Genomic DNA, 20697 nt, shown 5'->3' with positions numbered 1-20697 from the left:
AGACACACCTTAAGCATCTGCATTTTGTTTTCTTTGATTTCGGTGCGGCGCTCACCACGAACCAGAGGGCTAGAGCGCGAAACCAGGCAATAGCCACCCGCCGCCGCAGATACAGGCGTGGAGCCAGCGGTGAGGTCGTCGCGCCTCTAGCGGCGGAGGACGGCGCAACTCCAAGAGAAAAACCGCCATTGCTTCCACGGCGAAGGAGAAGGCCGTAATACAGTGCTCTAGAATATGGGTAGTGGGTTCAGGGAGCGGCCAGCGGTGAGGCGACTTGTGTCGACGATACCAGATGGCGCCACCAGAGTATGGGCTGTATGAAATGCGGCGCGCCGCGCCTTGGATGCGCGCTGTGCATAGAATCGTCTTGAAATAAGCAAGGCTCTGTCTTTTAAAACAGGTCCTACAAATAGGTGAAGCTGTACACAGATATTGTCGGCGAATAAAGAAAATTAGATGTAGTAGTAGCCAACAGCCGATAGCGCGGTGGTGCGGACGAGCGGCCCCGTTAATGCTTCGCAACGCTGATCGTGCTCTTTTGCAGGTACGGCTCCCATATTTCAACGTTAGTGCATACTAGTATTATCGCCACCCATAGGAAAGGCTGAGTACAGGGAGAGGAGCAAACATTCTATCGATCATCGGGGTTATCCAGCGGCCAACTCGAAGCTGTCGGCAAACGTGGCCGAGTGTACTCCAGCTTGAGCCATCGGAAGTGTTTTAGTAGAGGGGCGGGGCAACAAGAAATTGGAATAAAAAAAAACGCTTCACTTAGAGACCGTTGTGTGTACAGCGTACTATATGTGAATGCGATAATTTTAAGTGTGGTATCCATGCCTCTGTTTTGTAAAAAGGAAAGGAACGCCGACCAAAGGTTGTTGTTAAAAAAGACGTTCTGGCTTCCCTATGGAGGCCTTGATAACTCTGATCAAGGCTTCCGTAGGGAAGCCGAAAAGTCTTTTTTTCTAACAACCTTTGGTCGGCGTTCCTTTCCTTTTTACATGAATCTTCTACCTGACCGGACGAGTTTTCGTCGAACTTTAGATTTCATGCCCCTGTTTTAATTGTTGTTTTGATGCATGCATTTTTTTCATCAAAACGAAGGGTCAATTGCCCCCGATGTATAAACGCTGATGAATGCAAGACAAGATAAAATAACTTTTATAAAACAAAGCACTCCTTTATTGCAGCGCTCCAACTATGCACAGTGTGAGACATATTCTTGAATTTCTCAAAGGAATGCCGTGTTTTCTTGTTTGCACAGTACATTTAGCCGCGCGACTATGAGCACTTATTTGCCCATGTTAGCATGAAGCTTCTTTTTCCTACGAGCTTCTCGCGACTCATTGATTGATTTAACATAAAAATGCAGCCTTGTCAAAACATAAAACTTGAGAATGCTGACTGTGAGCGCTTCTGAGTGCTGGCTGCACCCTACACCACATGAAATCTGAGATTTTCCCAGCACCATAACATCTACTATGCTGTTACTGCACAGCTTTTCCTGACTAAAAAAAGTTATGAAAAGGTTTTCCAGCCTTCTCACCATCAAAAAAAGCACACGAGACGGGTAGAGCAACCCTCCTTTGTCACAAATTGCAGTAAACTCACTGCAAACTCTCTGGCTCCACGCATTGATTTTCGCCCATTCTTAGCTTGCAGTACACAGTACCACTGTAATCAGTTATGCGATGGCAGCTCCAGTATTCTGAAGGAACATCCAGTTTAGAAAAATCGTCCGGCACCGATGCTTCGTCAACTTCACAAGGGTCTTGGTCGTTCGCCAACACGCTACTCTCAGTGTCAATGCCCGGACACCTCGATTCCTTGTTAACGTCGGAAGCATTACTTTGTGGTCTTTTCGCTTCATTAGGATATGTACTTGTGCTTTTCCTCTTTCTAGGTGGTCTCTGTAGCGGTGTTTTCTTTGACAGATAGCTGGGCAGCAAAGTTGGCACCGCATCGGGTAAAAGTTCCGGCTTTCCACGCGGGATGCGGACTTCTTTGCCGTCAATGATGTGTATAAAGTCCCTCACAATCATTAAAGCTGCGAACTGGGCGAGTTCCTTTCTTCGTTGTGTCCCGTTGTTTTATTGCGCTGTTCAAATATGAATCCCTCACAATGCATGATGGCTCGAAATGTAGCTCACACACACAGCAGTTTTCGTCCAAAACCTTATCTTTTCGATGAAGGTTGCGTTCCCACTGCTTCCGTCGGTTCTCATCCTTTGGCACAGCGAAGAGCGACGGCTGATCGCCTTTCGTCCACTGGTATCCCGTTTTGCACCCGGGAGCAAAACAATGCCGTTGACGCCGACGATTCGGCATGACCGTAGTCTTAACGCCGCGAACTCACAAAGAGGAAAAATGCACCGCACAAAAAGCAACAAACAGCTGCAGGCAGCTTGACGGGACTGCTAGCCGCGCGCGCGGGCGCGCCGAGCCTACAGCCCACGCTACAACAGCGCCACCGCTTACATCCGGGACCTGTCGACACTCGCCGCCTCACTGCATCGCATGGAGCGCGCCGGCTCCTGAACCCACTACCCATATTCTAGAGCACTGTAGCCGTAAGTAGAGTGTACTAGAATGTTTTGAGTGGCGCGACCAGCCGCCGCGGAGAGGGCCGGTGAGCGTGGAAGTTGGCGGTGGCGCTGCAGTCAACCGCACTTGAATGCGTCTCCGCGGTCAGCCTGCCGTTTGCTGCCGCGCACGGAAGTCGCTGCGCAATTAATGCCCGCTTGATGTTCATATTAATGCATCGTTCCTCTTTAGTAAAATTAATTATGCAAATGCTGTGACCTCACGCACCCCATAAAAAAAACTCCAAAAAATGCGTAGCAGTAAGTGAAATGCCTGGAATTTTACACAGGTGCTCCCTTCCCTGTGTAGATCCACGATCTTCCTTAGTTTGCACGACGCTGCGACACGGAATTACGTAACAGCTTAGCGGAATGCAGTGACTGCAATGTTGTTGCCATAATGCCATGGCACACACGACGGGGAATAGGCCGGGGTTCGGCGAGCAGCGTGCCGCGGTCGCATGGAACGCTCGCTTTCGTTGTCGTCTTTTAGCGCACGTAGTTCTTTAGAAGGGCGAGCTAGTGGACTTACTGCAGCATCAGTGCAAGTAGAGCCTTTGTAAAAAACTTAAGAGTCGACGGGGTTCGCTTCCGAGCCACATCGCGTAGCTCGTAATGCATTTCCAGCGTTCCATATTTCCTGAAGGTAATATTTTTGGTCCCGTTACCTCCAATGGGCTGAACGCCGAAAAGTGCTACAGGAGCCCCACTACACGGCCGAGAAGCAAACACCGTGAGCTGAGCTCTTGACAAAGGCTGTACCTAGTAAAAGTGCAGTTCTCGTTCATATCTCTAATAGCAACTTTCCATGAACTTGAGAGAAGCGCCAATAATAGGTCAGGCAAAGTTTGTGCACGGAAACCCAGTATTAAGGCCGCAGTAGCCCCCCGCTTAAAAAAAATACAATATGCATGACACAACTAATTTTATTTACATATACTGTGCCCCAACTCAGTCCTCAACAAAATCTTGCATCTCCTACACACGGCTCAACTTTAAATGCTGCTGTGCTTTCCTTCGGGCAAAGTCACGAGACTTGTTGAGACCTTTGACGAAAAAATGCATTCTAGTCACAAGATAAAACCCAGTCAAATTCGAGGTGAGCTCCTTGAAGTGCTGATCACATCCAATACGGTTCATGCCTGTCTTGTTCAGAAGAGCAAGCACATCCATAATGCTGTCGTGATGCAGTTCTCTAGAGCTAAAACATCCTGTGAAAATGTCCTCGAGCTGACTGATAAATTTGAAGAGGCTCAATGTGGGGTAGAGCAAGCCACCAAAATCGCATGCGTTTGTAAATGTGGCCGCAGTCAATTTTTTGCCATCGGGAGCTGGTAACAGAAGCTGATCCATGCACACATGACATTTTGTTTTGAAGACGCACTTCCTTGCAACATACCCTGCAATATAGTACGTAAGCCTTGAGTCAGTCCTCTGATTGTTACAACAATGTTCTGTCATAGCTTCTTTGTTGCTAAGAACTCTTTCTGCCTCATCAAGATTACCCATGTTGATCAGCATATCAATAAGTTGCTGCTCCTTTTGTGAACCTGCCGCTTGGTCCTTGACTGAAAGAAGCGAGCTAACCATAACCTCAGGCACATTTGACCCAGAGACGCTCTTTGCCAGATTATAATAATTGAGGCAGTTGATGGTAATTAGGAATTGCTGTGGGCTTGGGTGGGCATTACACCCCGACGACTGCCTTACTATGCCAAATGTGCTCTCGAGCTTGTCTTGGCTCAGGCGTGATGTCATCACATATGAAAAGCCAAGCTCTGAATGTGCATAAGTCAACAGCTCCAAGGTACTTGTAAGAGTGACTCTCAGTCCTTCAGCTGTTGATTCACTCAGGAACTTCCCCTTCTTTGCATGAGCTTCCCACTTATCCAAGAAGTCCAGGAAATTCACAAGCTCCTGCGCTGCAGATGAGTCTGGCTTCAATGCTTCAGATGGGAAACGTGACGTCATTGTGGTGATCAAGGACTCCATCCTCCTGTAGAAAAGTAACCATAATTGGTTTTAAGTTTGCTGAATTGACGGTATCAATCATGAAAATGATGTGACATTGCAGATAAAGAAAATGCCAAAAACATCTAAGCATTGAAAAAAATGGCAATACTATATTGAATTATAGCAACAGTAGCTGCACTTCGACGAAGAACGTGAAATGCAAAATAGCCCATGTGCTGTACAACATGAGTGCCCTTTAAAAATCCCTAAGTGGTGATCTCGTATAACCCATGTCACTTTTGGATGTTGGAATAAATAGGCCTTTTACAAAGGGACAGGATAAGAATGCAAAAGCAAGCGCAAGATGATAATTTCGAATATCAATAGGAGGGCTGAATTAGCAATACACACCGGAAAAACATCTGTGTTGCTGCAATGTTTCCACAACGTTTTTCAAGCTGGGGCTTGTAGAGATGCAGGCCTCTTAGAGTGTCCGAGCTGAACAGCTGAAAAGCGTAGGACACTCTCATCTTCTCGAAGTTGTTAGGCTCAAGATGCACTTTTGTCAGTCGGGGCATTGCCTTCAGTGTTATATTGTTTGCGTCTAGATTGAGGGCTTCCTTAAGTGGCTCCAGGGATACCTATATGAAAAAATCAAAATGAGGACGAACAGAAATGACCTATTACATCTTGTGTTCTGATGCAATGCAAAATAAAAATGTTCATGCTCATATGAACCACAAGCGCTCAACACAATTTATAGCCATATTATAGACAGTCATGCCTGCGCCAGGGCGCAAACCATGGTGCACCAAAGCTATAGTGATGCCTACCATTGTTTATTATGAGAAATGAACTTACTGTTCCGTCTGGTGTGTCGAAGGTTGTTTGCAGAAGCCGATTGCGAAGGTTCTTCACCAGATGAGGAAAGTCCGACAGGAAATGTAGGAAACGTTTGTTGTCCAATGGGTGGACCCTCTTTGCTACTATTTCCTTTGCTGTTGCCTTCACACCCATCGCTCGCCACATCTTCCAATTCCATGGCGCAGCATCACATGTCACATAATCAACAAACAGACCGGCTTGCTCAGCGAGAACTGTGGCGTCAAGGATAATCTTTGCAAGAAGATCTCCTTTGATGTTGGTATGGGTTGCAAATGTGCCCAAGATCTGAGTCCACTTTCCAACTAAAGGAACGAACATAACCACAAGCCCATGATTTGACAGCAGATGTACCTGCTCCTTCGGTGTGTAAGGGCCCAAGTCCACGAAGCCAGCAACTTTGCCAGCACTGTCAACGGAGAGGTGCTCGGATAGAGACATCTCGTCTACAATCAGCCCGCCGTGACACCTGAAAGGGTCCATTGCAGAGGTTTTCTTCTTCAGTGCTTCCAGCATGTTCTGATTGAACCCAAAACTGCCCATGTAATTTGACAAATACTTTCTGATGGTACATCTGCTTGGAAGCACGAGGATGTTTTGTCTGCGTATGTATTCACAAAGCCTAGGGCTTCGCATCTTCAGGAGAATGCACTCAAGCAGACACTCTTTGTCGTATGACATGCCTCGAGTGCTTTTTCTTTTTGCAGCTTGAAAGCACAGTTTTACAGCTAGCTGTTGCTTAGGCGTCAAAGATTGAATTCTGTCCTGCAGAATGCTCTCGGCGGTGGCTGCAGCAGCTTTCTTCATGCTAGCGATAACACAACATAGTGTTTTAACCTTTGATTCAAGTCTCTTAGCTTTTTTGTTCGACGCTCGGAGTTTGCACAAATTGCTGCAAGTAGTTTTCGTCACTCGGCATTTCAGGCGTGACTTTCTCGTCTGTAGGGTCTTGCGGAGGTACTTGCAGTGTATGCAAGGCAACCCTGTAAAAAAATAGAAAAAAAATTGATCCTTAAATTGCCTTACAAAATGTGATACAGTACTCTTTAATATTTCTTGTCACATGATAAAACTTGCTGAAGCAGGTATGACGATATAAATTGCTTATTTGGGGTAGTTTTACTTAAATGTATCACCTGTGCTCTACATTTCGTGAAATAAGAACATTTCAATCTTACCAGCATCTGGTGATCTCCCTGAGCAGTTCACACTGAAGAGGGTTCCTCTTCTTGACTGGATTTGTGCATGAAGAGCTTTCGTGAGCTCACACGCAGCCACAAACGACGCTTCCGCCGCTCCACAGCACACAGGAATGTTTGCAGCACTTTGCAAGGAGGAAGGGAATTTTAATGAAAGAAAGGCGGAGAGGTCGGCCGGTGGTAACAGGGCCCTGGCCTGCTACTCCACACAGGGGAAAGGGAAGAGGAGGAAAAGGAAAGTGTGAATGAAGGCTGATGATGGCAGAATACAATGAGTTTCACGGGTGATGTCTATGCACACGCACACACACACACACACAACACTGGCTGGCGCTCGCATCGCGGTTACTGGACACACATAAAACTCAAAACTGGTGTCTGCAACACAACACCGACACATGTCATTAACCATGTAGGTTGTGCACAGGCGGTCACAAACGAGTATCCAGGCCTGTTTCACACAAAAAGTTGAGCAGGGCTTTTGTCACACGCCACCAATCAGAACGTCTCGTCCTTGCGCCCAGAAGAGTTTCCTCAGAGAGAGGGCGAGAGTCCAGGTTTTTCACGGTCGCCTCCAATGTTGTTCTTTCAGAAGTATACTTCGGGCACGCGCAAAGAAGGTGTCCAATAGTCTCTGGTGTGTTGCACTGTGCGCAATTTGGGTGACTTTCGATGCCGATCTTGTGAAGATAGTGTTTGGTGTAGGCAACGCCAAGCCGTAGCCGGTGGAGTAAAGTCCCATGACGTCGCACCACCACAGATGGGAAATGTAATCGTGAGCCAGCGTCAAGCTTACACACGCGGTCCTGTTGATGACTCGGATCATGCCAGTGCGACTGCATTGCCGCCTGCATTAAATGCGCCAACAAGGCTCCAATGTCTGATCTTGAAAAGGCTATCTCAATGAAAGCACCATCACTATGTGCCATCCGAGCCTCGGCGTCAGCACGCTCGTTTCCCGCTATGCCGCAATGGCTCGGTATCCATTGAAACTTTATGATATGGCCGCGGTGGAAAGCCTCGGCTAACAAAAGCACAATCTGTTGAACCAGCTGCTCGCATGCTCTTGGTTTTAGATAAGTTTGTACGACCTGTAATGCCGATCTCGAGTCGCAGAATATAGTCCATTGCTGCGCTGGCTGGTGACCAATATAAAGGACGGCTTCTCGTATGGCTGCCAATTCGGTTGCCGTAGAGGACGTTTTGTGCATGAGCCTGAAACGGTGACATGAGGCATTTCCTGGCACTATCACCGCTGCAGCTGAAGAAGTGGTCGTAACGGATCCGTCCACGAAAACATGCTGGGTGTTAGTATACATAGATGTAATGTATGACAGCGCCAGCTGTTTCAGTCCGACTGTTGGAATGTGCGTTTTCTTTGTTATCCCTGGGATTGTTGTCCGTATAGATGGTTTTGGTACTGCCCAAAGTGGCACCTCCGCAATCTGGTGTGGCGCGTAGTTCGAAGGCAGCGCATTGCGCTGCATCCAAAGGGCTCTGAAAAAGGCTGCATCTGGACGCACCGCACGAATGTTAGTCAGGGGGTGATGACGATGCCTGGTCAGATGCCGCAAATGCACACGAAGTGGCTCCTGTTGGAAATAAATTCGTGCTGGGCAGGCGCGGGCCTCATAAAATGTGCCCCATGTAGAAGTTTTACATGGCAAACCCAAGCATACTCTTAAAGCACGAGCCTGCGCGCTTTCAAGCACACGCAGGCCTGATAGTCTGACCCCCGAGAGAACGGGTGCACTGTATCTGAGAAGGCCGACTACCAGCGCCTGGTACACGTGTAGTAAAGATCGCTCAGAGGGACCCCAACATTTTCCTGCCATACACCGCACAATGCTTGCAAAGCTGTCGAGCTTTTTCTTAAGCACAGAAATGTGCTTCGTCCAGGACAGGTCACGGTCTATCGTAACACCTAAGAATTTGTGATGTGTTACGTATGGAACAATTTGCCCATCGATTGTGACCGGATACCACGCCATTATCTTGCGTGTGAAAGCCAATGTTACGCTTTTAGTTGGCGAAAGTTCAAGCCCCTGACGGCGCAAGTACGCAGACGTAATGGACACCGAACGCTGCAATCTTGCTTGCACTTGGGGACGCGTGACACTTGATGTCCAGATGCAAATATCGTCTGCGTAGGCGGATATTGAAACAGTCTTCGGTAGTTGTTTGAAAAGGCCAATGAGCACGAGATTGAACAACGTTGGACTGAGCACTCCTCCCTGAGGAACACCACAAGCAACATGATGATCTGCTGTGTCACCTTCAAGAGTCTCCATGTAGACTGTCCGGTTTGTCAAATAGCTTGCAATCCAATTGTGTAGACGTCCGCCTATACCACATTCTTCGAGTGCATTTAGTACCGCATCATGCTGAACATTATCGAATGCGCCCTTTATGTCGAGGAAAAGAGCAGCAGTCAACCTGTGACGGCGTTTTTCATGTTCTACCGTTGACACGAGATCAATTACACTGTCGATGGCAGACCGGGCACTTTGCAAGAGCTCTTTTGCTTCTTGCACGGTCATCACACGGCACTTATTTATCAGCTTTTCTGACACAAACACTTTACACTCGACACTGTCCTGGCTTGAGCAATCAAAAAACACGGCTCTGTCGATTGCGAGCTCGTTTGAGCGGGAGTCCAATGTGCAGGCCACGTATGACACTCCAGGAAAGTTTGGAAATTCATGCGGTGCCCATGACTTCGAAGGAAGTGCGAGGTTGCGAAGATCAGCTAGACCAAAGCAGTCAGCACTAGCATCGTTTCCTTCTTGTCCTACTGCACCACGATCAATGTCGTCTGATCGAGTAGGAGATAAAGCATCCGTGCGACGACGCTTTATCTTCTTTTCAGGAGTCACTATTTGTCGTCGTTTCCTCTCTGGCCTCGGTGCCGGTGTTTTCACGCTCAGGTAGTTGGGCAAGTTCGGCAAGATTGTCGGCACCGCATCGGGGGAAAGAGTTGGTGATCCTCTAGGAATTCGCAATTCAGCACCATTCACAATGTGCACATAGTCTCTTATTATGAAACGCGACTCAAAATGCAGCTCACACACTGCACAGTCGACGTCGAGTGCTTTGTCAGACCTGTGTAAATTCCGTTGCCAAACCAGTCGCCGTTCTTCGTCAGCAGGAGCTTTGAAAAGGGAGAGCTTGCGGTTATGTCCAGTTCGAGCATATCCCGTCTTGCACCCTGGCGCGTAGCAGTGATTTAGACGTCGCTTGGGAGGCATCACAGGTGAAGAGCGGGCCAGCAGAGATTTCTCGGTAGGAAGAACTGCCAAAACCAAGTACAACAACCATTCACAGCAAGCAAGGGTCTTCAAGTGCGGGCGACGACAGCGCCGCCGCAACTTTCTACACAAGCGGGGGCCTCGGCGAACAATAGAACCGGTCTCCGCTCCTTCCACTCAAAACATTCTAGTACACTCTACCGTAAGAGCGCACGCCCCTCTCGAGACCGGCAGTGGTTAAAGAACCCCTGGTGTTCAAGATTATCAACAGGCCTCCACTACTGCGTCCCTCATAGCTTGAGTCGCTTTGGGACATTAAACCTCATAAACCATGAAGAAACTTTTGTTTACAATACTTTCAATGAGGCAGCTCTGTTTTCAGCTTCCCGTTCCTTTATTCCTGCAGGTTTCGCGATAAGTATAGGCTTCTCGACTTGATTGATTTTCTTGCCTCTTCTCTTTCAACGCCAGAAATCTGGATGAGGGCGCCAACGCGGTATGCGCGAGGACGTGGAGAGCGGTTCGCGACGTTACCCTCTGCAACTTCGCAAAGCCCGGCGTGTTCCTGGACGGGCGTCAAGGGCAGCTATTCGACGCCGTGGTCGCATGCCTTTCCCTAGACAGCGGTTCGGTGGACCAGGAGGCCAACCGACACGCCTGCCGCAACCTGGCGGCGCTGCTCAAAGCCGGCGGGGTGCTAGTGGCGTGCGGTGTGACGGGAAATCCGCATTACACGCTGTCCACCAGACGCTTCCCTTCGCTGGTGTCGTGCGAGGACTCCATCAAGGAATCTCTCCTTTGGGCCGGTTTGACCGTGTGCCACTGGGCGGACGAGAAGTGGCCCGCGTACATGTGGCAGTACGTCGACTACGATTAAGCATACGTCACGGTAGCCAGTAAGGCTACAGTGAACAGCAGGCGGTCGAGACAATCGATGATCGGTTCTGACCCCAACTGATTTTGTCTTTGTGGGAAGCATTTCTGCTGGCGACTGCGGTGGTCAGTAAAATTTGTGTTCGCAGACTGCAACTGCATGCTCATCATTTCATGCTATTATTCGTCATTTCGGGAATAAAGACAGCGGTTATAGTTCCCGGAGACCAAGTATGGCCAGCGAAAAGAATAACTGCGGGACTAGGCAGTAATGCGCAAGTTTCAACGACTGAATGTTAAGCGCTCGGTAGCAAAGAGACTAACGGAGGGAACAATGCCATCACTTTCAGGCAATGCATTTTCACTCTGCTCCGCTGTAAATGAACAACTTTCCCAGGCAGCACAACAACCTTGGTCAAACACTGGGCGATCATTGGCAAAAATGGGCAAGAACGGCGGTCCTACATTGGCATTTAGGCAAAGCGCTTCCAATTTGACACGTTGGCCCCACTTTCAGGCCAGTTTTGGGCCAACTTTTGATCGATCGAGTGGCCAACGCAGTCCTAGAGTACGTTCCGCGGCATGGGCCAGTAAAGGCCTCGGATTGGTTTTCCAGCTTTTGGGCACTGGCATGTAGCTTTCAAACATTAGTATCCAGCTTTCAAACATTGATAGCCAGCTTTCAAACAGTGGTATCCTGCTTTCGAAAACTGGTACATATGAAACATAACCCACTGCCCAATGACTGAAACTGTGGATTACCATTCAACCTAGGAAATATTCATAAATGAGGGCGACCAATAATTCAAGAAAATGACCGGTTTATTGCATCGAGTTACAAGGATCATGCTTCTAGCGCACCCTGAATGGCTTGTGCAGCTGCCAGTCATCCTGGGAATTAAAGAAAAGGAAAACCCAAGAACATGATGGACGAGGCTCTGGGAATATCATTTATTTTAAAGTTTGCTGCGTGCCGATGGTTCAGGTTAGACAACGGAGCTCGGCAAGCTGCTGTAGCATGGCGAAGACATCCATAAAGTGCTTAACGGAGCTGTCCTCCTGTGAACTTATCAGTCATATCTGAAGTAATCGTTGCACTCCTCTTACAAGAGGACCCTTGCACTGCACTCAAATTCTTCGTCCAGCTCTTGCATGTTGATTGCACAATGTGTTGAGCCTGCTGAGAGAGGCGTGATGTCATGATGAACCTAAATATGGCCGTCACAGAACATAAGCAGAAGGGATTAAATACCACTGGATTTTCTGAGGCACAGTCGGCGTGAAGACACTCATCCCCAGGATTCCGGCCTATGCGCCTCGAAAAACGGTCGCGCCATCTCGCGACAGCCGGCGGCGCGACTGTGCGTAACTCAATGGCGATGAAAAATAAAAATTAATACCTAGTCGCGCATAAAAGTTAGAGATTAGCTCTCTCGCCTGTATGTTAAATGCTTCTTAATGTTTCTTTTAGTAGAGTTTCATCAATGTAGATTACATATTGCGTTTACCATGCGCAATGAGCTACGATACAGTGTACTAGAATAGGGGCAGTGTGTTCAGGCGGCGGAGCGCGCCACGCACCGTCGTGAAGCCGGCAGCGTAGACAGGTCCCGGATGTATGTGGTGGCGCTGCAGTCGCACCGGCTGTACGGACGCGTTCTCCGTGTGTTGCGGCGGGTTGCAGCGTGCTTCTTGAGCTCCACCTTGCTTGTGAAGAAACGGGGTGTTTCGGCCGCACGGGCAGTGCTAGCAGTGTGATGTTTTGCTGCGGTGTTCGCGAGTGAGAGCCAATGCCTAATCGCCGACGGCAATGTCATTGCTTTGCGCCGGGGTGCGACACCGGCTACAAGTGGGCCCAAGGCGAGCAGCCTTCCCTCTTCGCCGTGCCGAAAGATGAAGGAAAAAGAAAGGTTTGGGAACGAAACCTGCATCGAAAAGATAAGGTCCTTGATGAAAGTTGCTCGGTCTGCGAGCGTCATTTCGATCCTTCTTGTATCCTACGGGATTACGTCCACATTATAGAGGGGAAAGAGGTACGCATTCCGCGAGGAAAGCCAGAGTTGCTGCCGGATGCCGTACCTACGCTCCTACCAAACACGCCGGGCTATTTATCGAAGAAGGCGCCGACGCCTCGGGCGCCAAGAAAGCGGAAGAGCCCTACGGTGTGTTCTGCTGATCCCATCCCATCCAACCTTTGAGGCAAGCGTTCAGAATTGACAGCGGGAACATCACTCTCAAGGCGATGCCCGGCCTCACGCTGGTACATCTGCAGCCGAATGGCTTTGAGAAAATGCGAGTGACCCTTGCATTTCAGCTGTTTGGGGACCGTGTTTTGAATGGTCTGAATTTCTACAAAGACACGTTGGAATCGTCGTGGGGGAAGATTGATGCAACGTTATCATTTTTCACGTAAGCAGAAATAACTATTAACGTTTCAGGACAAGTGAGCAGCGAGTACAAGTGAATTTTTTAAAGATGCACTTTACCATTGTGACATTCTGTCTTTGCTTCTTCTTTAATGTGGTCTGTTCATGTTCTCGTCCTTACTTTTCTTCACCGCAATGTTTCTGTCTAAAATAGGAAAACCTTTCAACTTCATGCATAATTATATTCTGTGCTCGTTGCAAAACATTCTTATGCTTGTCGAACCACAGCCCATTACTGAGGATCCCATGTGTTTGTGAATGTCGTTGATTGATTGACGGGGTTATGCACCACGAAGTGGCACAGTGGGCTTTGAGGAGCGCCGTAATCGAAAATTGTGGAATAATTTAGTCCACCTGAGATTCCTAACTGCACACAACAATATAAGCACATAGATGTTTGCAATGTGCCCCCATAAGAATATAACCGCCGCTGGATACCACTTCATGTTGAGCAACAGAAAACCGTAGCCAATGAACCACTGTGGTGGGTGAGCGCTGTTCAGAATTACCGCCTTCAGGAACGTGCATATCAACTGTGTTCCTAGTTTCCCTTACAAGCGTTGCAGATAAATGATAACTTTAGCCTATTTATGAACTTCGCACTGTTTCAGGGCTATCAACAAGCTGATCAAGATCATGACTTCTCGGTTCCCAGCCAAAGCCCTTCGTCCAGGATCCGAAAATGTGAAGACTCTGAAGGAATTCCTCGAGTTTTTGTCTCGCTGGGAATCACATGCAAAAGGAGTTGGCGGCTTCTTGAGCCAGTCGACGGCAGATGGGCTCCGTGTGACACTGTGCAGCACTTTGGCCTTGTTAGAGTATTTGGGGGGAGAGGGTTTTAAATACCTATTAACATCTCGACTAAGTCAAGATAAGTTGGAGAACTTCTTTGGTATTGTGAGGCAGTCGTGTGGATCCAACGACCACCCAACGCCATCTCAATTCTTGATTGTCGTCAACTGCCTGTCTTTCTATAACTTGGCAAAAGCAATGCAAACAGGCAACACTGAGGCCAATGAAGATTTGGTCTCGCTACTTCACTCACCTGATAAATCTGATATGGAAGGGAACGTTGCATCTCTTGATGAGTTAGTTGAAGCTGGAAATCTGACGGTGGTAGAACAAAGGCTAAACAGTACTACAGCTGAGCACCGGGCTTACGTGGAGGAAAAGAGCGATGACCGCCTCGTTCATTACATGGCAGGGTATGTTGCGCGGAAATTTCTTACTCGCAACAAATGTGAGCACTGCCGCTCTCTTCTTTTGCAGAACTCAAATGTCAGCAGCAGAGTCTCAAAATTCACAGAAATTTGTGATAGGGGAGGCTTGCTGTATCCCTCCAAGTTGCTTTTTGAAGCAGTAAAGAAACTTGAGGGGATATTTACAATCTTCTTCAGCCAAGAGGAGCTCTGCAGCGACAGCATAGTCGATGTCATGATTCTAGTGAAAGCCAAGTTTGGCTATGCCATAGGGTGCAAATTGCATGCTGATGATTTCACATCAGCAGTTGTGCGCTTTTATGTCTTAACAAGGCTGCACTTTTACGTTAAAGGTCTTAATCAGTCAAGAGAAGCACGACGAAAAAGGAAATTGCACTTGAAAGTTAGCCGTTGTTCTTAGCAGGCTTGTGCAACACATATGCTGACGCTCCTTTGCGTTTTTTTTATCTAAATACACGGCTTTTTTTTGTGCATTCCAAAGCCAATTTTGTAAATATAATTCAAAAATGAATTAAGGAATTCATTTAAGCACATTAATTCCGCTGTAGGTCTCCGTTGTTTGGATTGGAATGTACTCGCTCTTTTTCTGTGTTTAATCCCTTTTACTTGGCCTCTTTCCTACCTGTTTTATTCCTTTCATTCAAATGTGTGATGTTGGTGTGTCTCAGACTCGTACATGAGCCTGACGTTGGGGAGCTCTTCATGACGTAAATAAAAGTCACGAATAAACTGTGCAAATCCAGTCATTGCGGGTAATTCACGAAACCGGAGGATAGAACGAGGGACAAATGTTTACCATGTTTACCGCGAAAGAAGGTAAATACCAAGCAGGGAAGGCCTTTGGCTTTGGGCCGTGTACAGTTTTGTGTTTTCTACAACAGCGGCTGCATTTTTATGAGTGCGAACTGCGCAAGAAAATGCACCTGGAATCCGAGTTGCTTCAACTCAATCGAAGCCCTTTACTACGGTGCTACTTGAAGCGCGAGTGTTGCTTGTGGATATTAAACCCATTAATCAATGTTTTTTTTACGTTCGAATAACTTCTGGTTACGTTGTAGCGTGGCTCAACAGATTTAACGGCTTTACCCCACTATTTCGGTGTCTCCAAACCCTTTGCTGTCAGGTTTGTTAATAAATCCGTCTAATGAGCGTTGTGATGCGCTAAAGTACACATATAATTAATCTCTTATGTGAACGTCAGTTCCAAGCATGCATCTCCACATCCTCCGAGCATTTGCACGTCTGTTCGAGGCGGAGGATGATTACAACACTTCTAAAAACGCGCAGCGCCAGCGCTGCGCCGTTGGTTCCGTACAGCCCATGCTCCTGTAGCGCCATCTCGTGCTTTCTGCATGAAGCGCCTCAGCGGCAAGCGCTCCTGAACACACTGCCCCTATTCTAGTACACTGTAGCTACGATAGCATGGAGCCTATGGCGAGGTCCCGAAAAATACCCCACTTCACTTCATCGCTCGCCAAAGCCCTAATTGAAAATGCATCGACAAGCTCTCGGAGCTTCAGGTAGCGTAATGTCCTGCTTTAAAAGAGCTATAAAGTATATTACATTTCAGTGGAGCAAAAGATTTCCTGCGCTGTTTTTCTTTTGATTATCAATCCCCGCACCGACAAGACACGCGTGGCGCCCTCTCTCGGTGTGTTGGCAAGGCGCACGTCCCTGCTACAGTGGTCCTGCTACAGTGTCCCTGCTACAGTGCCGCTGTTTTGGTAGGTTCCTCTGGGAGGTTGAGCCGTTCCGTACGAATGCGCACTTTTATCAAAAGTTCCCCCATCGGTGTGAGGCTACGACCATGGGCTGCTACATAAAGTCCTACAAGAAAGCGCATGCCTACTATGAGGTGTATAGAGGAAATTATAAGGAGACCCGTTTGCTTGACAGGTACATTTATTAAGGCGCATACGGTGACCCCACGACACGGGCATAGGTGATAGTGAAATTGCGTAAGCATTAGCAGTGCAAAAGCAATGAAACTTCCAGGTACTTTCGTTCAAGTTGTGAAATGCGTAATTCCCGGACGCTCTTACTTCCCAGGCAGCACAACAGCATTGGTCGAACGTTGGGCTATCATTAGCAAAACTTGGCACGAACATCGGTCCTACACTGGCATTTACGCTGAGCGCTACCATTCTGACACATTGGCCCTACTTTCATGCCAAATTAGGGCCAACGTTCGGCCGATCAAGGGGCCAACGCAGTTTTGGCGTTCGTTCTACGACATGGGCCAGTAAAGGTCTCAGATTCGCATCCAGCTTTCGAATATCGGCATCCAGGTTTCGAACATTTGCATCCAGCCTTCTAAAATTGGTATCCAGCCGTCGAACATTGGTATCTGGCTTTCGAACAATGACATCCAGCTTTCTGCAACATGGGCCAGTAAAGGTCAGGGACTGGCATCCAACTTTCAAAAATTGGTACCCAGATTTCGAATAAACGTATCCAGCTTTCGAACCATGGCATCCAGTTTTTGAGCAATGGTATCCAGCTTTGGAAAACTGGCACATGCAATCCCGGCTACTGGTTACTGACCAGCATTTTCGATATAGTCTTCGAAAGTAACCAGGATGCATGGCTGGCTTCTTGCTTGGAGTGACAAATATGTGTACGGTAAGAACCCTAGGATGTCCTCACAATCCAATGCTCGCCTTTAGGGAAGGGCTGCCCTATACAACGGAGATGCAAACCTTGCACCCTGGTTAGTTTTCGCAAACATGGTACTATTCCACCTACCAGCCCGCAGTAAGGTAAGCGAGAATAGAGCCAACCAAAAGTATTAAAAAAAGATCTTTATTCAAAGCAGCTGTGAGGCGCTTGAGGTGGTGTGCCTATAGGCAGGGGTTAGTGTTGTATATGTGGTTTCGGTTTCGGTTTGGGGATCACCTGCCGCCAGAGGCACCAGTGTCGCTATGTGTATATATATGACTGTATGTGGCAACAACCCGGGATGGTTTTGGTTGCTAGCAGTTCGTGTACTTGGGCGGCACCCACCGCTACAACATTGGCGACGAGGATGGGATAATTTCGGGGGGCGTGACTTTCGCCGCTTGCTTTCAGGCGCCATGAGCATTTCTGGACTCGAGCCGCCGCCCCCGTTCCTGCCTGTGCCTGGTCGACCTGCTGTTGCGTGGCCGCAATGGTTCCGCATCTTCGAGAACTACGTGCTTGCTTCGGGGGCCTCTGACTGCACGCCGGATCGTCGCAAAGCACTACTTCTTCACAGCCTCGGCGTAGAAGGTCAGCGCATATTTTACACATTACCACTTCCACCGTTGGACAACGTCAAGCTCGGTGAGCAAACTGCTACTGAGAAAACGTCGGAAGATAGCAAGGGCACAGGCGACACAAGGCCTGAAGTATCGTCGTACGATATCGCAGTCGCCGCTCTGCATGCTCATTTTTCGGCAACAAGCAATGTTGTTGCCGAACGGCATCGTTTCAGTAGGCGAGTTCAGCAAGCTGGTGAATCAGTGAATGAGTACATCACTGCATTGCGGGAGCTTTCTGTTTCATGCTCTTTTCCTGCCGAAGAAGATTCGCTGCGTGACCAGTTCGTTGCTGGTATTTCGTCTCGGAGCTTGCGCGAGCGTCTTCTGCTTGAAGGATCGTCCCTCTCGTTCGCTAAAGCAGTACTACTGGCAAGGCAGTTTGAGCTGGCGTACAATGATCTGCAAGAATTTCCTTCTGTAGATGTTGGACGCATAAATACTCGTGGAAATACGCCTACGCGTACACCAGAATCCGACGAGAGCTCGAAGTGGTCGCACAACCGCCAGTATCGTTGTTATCGCTGCGGTTCATCCCGGCACAATGCAGCATCAGTTCGCTGTCCAGCCAAAAGCAAGCGTTGTCACCATTGCGGTGTCATGGGTCACTTCCGCTCAGTTTGCCAGAAACGAAGCTCCGCTCCGGTGCGTGAGGTAGACAGCCAAGACTCTCCTAGCGAGGAAGTTTTGAGCATTCTAGCTGTGACGACGGCCGCTCGCTCCGCTGTTTACGTCACAGTTTCGATTGACCGTGCGGACATAACTTTTCTTGTAGATTCTGGGTCGTCAGTTTCCATTGTTGCACACGATCTTTTTAAGCAGTATTTTGAAGGCAAAGTACTTTTGGCCCCGACTGTTCGGTTACTGGACTATTCAAAACAGCCAATTCCGGTTCGTGGCTGTTTCTTCGCTGACGTTACGTACAAAGCTAGCACAACAAGCCTTCTTTTCTACGTCGTAGAACAAGGCACCTCACTCTTGGGTATCGATGCCATCAAGGCCCTCGGTCTACAGATTGATGGGTCATCTCTGCAATGCCTTGAAACGACGCTAACTTCTAATTCTCGAAGGGAACAGCGCCCTGACCCGACGAAAGCCGTGCAGGATATTAACCTCCCAAAGGAATTAGTTGGCGAGTTTGGATCTATTTTCGATCCAGGTCTTGGCCTCGCGAAAGGTTTTGTGCATCACGTCAAAACGCGATCCACGGTGCAGCCAGTGCAATCTAAACTTCGGCGCCTTCCGCTCTCGCTACGACCATTGGTCTCGGAAGAGCTCCATCGGTTGGAAAATCTGGACGTGATAGAGAGGGTGGAGGCATCTGAATGGGTGTCACCCATTGTGGTCGTTAAGAAGAAAGAGGGAGGTATTCGCCTCTGTGTAGACCTTCGACAAGCAAACAAAGCTGTCGTAATAGACAGCTTTCCCCTTCCTCATACAGAACAGCTATTGCATAGTTTAGTGGGGGCTACAAATTTTTCTAAGCTATACCTCGCATCAGCTTACCACCAGGTCATGCTTCACCCTGCGAGTCGCGATTTGACCGCATTTATAACTCACGAAGGCCTCTTTCGTTTTAAACGAGTGTGCTTCGGACTGGCTTCCGCGCCTTCTGCATTTCAGAGTATGATGTCCAAAGTGCTGCAGGGACGTAAGGGCGTGCTCTTCTATATAGATGACATTATAGTCTTCGGGCGGGGCCGGCAGGAGCACATAGATAACCTTGCAGCAGTACTTCAACGCATTAAAGAGGCAGGACTCAAACTGAACAGCAAATGTATCTTCGATACGCAGGAACTTTCATTTTTGGGTCACAGGATCACAGCAAGTGGTATTGTTCCGCTGGAGGAAAAGGTTGCTTCCATCAAGGATACACCGGCACCCACCAATACAGCCAGCCTTCGATCATTCCTGGGACTGGCAGAATACTACTCTAGGTTCGTTCCCAATTTTGCCGATATGGTTGAACCGATGCGCGTTCTGCTTCGAAAGGGGCAACCATTTGTTTGGTCTGGCGAGGTAGACTCCAGTTTTCGAAAGACCAAAGAGGCACTTGCGTCCAACATAGTCCTGCGGATGTTCGATGCATCTCTTCCAGTTGTTGTTTCCACTGACGCTTCAGACTGTGGGCTTGGAGCGGTTCTCCAACAGGTGGAGGGAGAGAAACTACACACTGTCGCCTTTGCTTCTCGAGCGCTTTCATCTGCAGAGAGGAGATATTCAGTAGGAGAACGCGAAGCGCTTGCGTGTGTTTGGGCGTGCGAGAAGTGGCATGTTTACTTGTGGGGACGCCATTTCACGTTGCTTACTGACCATCAAGCCTTGGTCGCATTGCTGTCTACTCAAGGGCCAGGAAGGCGTCCTTTGCGAATAGCACGGTGGGCGGAGCGCCTACTGCAGTACAACTATACAGTAAAGTACCGGAAGGGTTCGCAAAATCGAGTAGCAGATGCGCTCTCTCACCTCCCTGCGTCACCTCCTCAGGAAGAAGAGACTTTACCAGACGAAACTGTATCAGTTGCCCTTATATCTTCTTGCATTACCAGGGAAGAGTTTGAACAGGCCCAGTCGGAAGACAGCACACTGCAACGAATCAAGGCCTACATTGAATCGTCCTGGCCTGCGCAAAAATCTCTGCCGGGTGAGCTTCAACCGTTCCTCAAACTTCGCGATGAACTCTCAGTGGTGGACAATTTGATTTTGCGTGGCGAACGCCTTGTGGTTCCCGCCTCACTTACAGCACGGATAATTACCGCTGCTCATGAGGCTCACCCTGGAATTGTACGAACGAAAGCACGTCTGCGAGAAAAATTTTGGTGGCCAGCCATGGACAGGCAAGTCGAGCTAGCTATTCAAACGTGTAGTATATGCCAGGCAGCGGACAAGAGCACGAAGGTTATGGCTGCACCATTGAACCCGGTCCCCTTACCAAAGGAACCGTGGCTAAAGCTTGGCATGGACATTGTTGGCCCATTTGAGAGAGCACCACACGATTGTCGATATGCGATCACGCTGGTCGACTACTTTTCTAAGTGG

At 48.5% G+C, this 20697-nt stretch overlaps 1 protein-coding gene across 1 annotated transcript; it reads left to right on the top strand.

Annotated features, from left to right (window-relative positions):
* Positions 1-17444: 17444 nt before the first annotated feature.
* On the top strand, positions 17445-18964 carry LOC144130039 (uncharacterized). Its single transcript, XM_077664074.1, has 2 exons — positions 17445-18306; positions 18821-18964. Exons 1-2 carry the CDS (start codon positions 17458-17460, stop codon positions 18962-18964), a joined length of 993 nt encoding a protein of 330 aa, XP_077520200.1. The 5' UTR covers positions 17445-17457.
* Positions 18965-20697: the final 1733 nt, after the last annotated feature.

The sequence above is a fragment of the Amblyomma americanum genome, chromosome 1, assembly GCF_052857255.1.
Source record: "Amblyomma americanum isolate KBUSLIRL-KWMA chromosome 1, ASM5285725v1, whole genome shotgun sequence".
NCBI lineage: Eukaryota > Metazoa > Arthropoda > Arachnida > Ixodida > Ixodidae > Amblyomma > Amblyomma americanum.
Note: the sequence above shows the minus strand (reverse complement) of the source record. Positions and strands in the feature narration are given on the sequence as shown.

Excerpts from the sequence above, each read along its gene's own strand:
- LOC144130039 (XM_077664074.1), top strand. The coding sequence starts at position 17,458 with ATGAGCATTTCTGGACTCGAGCCGCCGCCCCCGTTCCTGCCTGTGCCT. Across the intron at positions 18,307-18,820 it reads AGAAACGAAGCTCCGCTCCG|GTCTTGGCCTCGCGAAAGGT; the intron begins GTGCGTGAGGTA and ends TTTTCGATCCAG.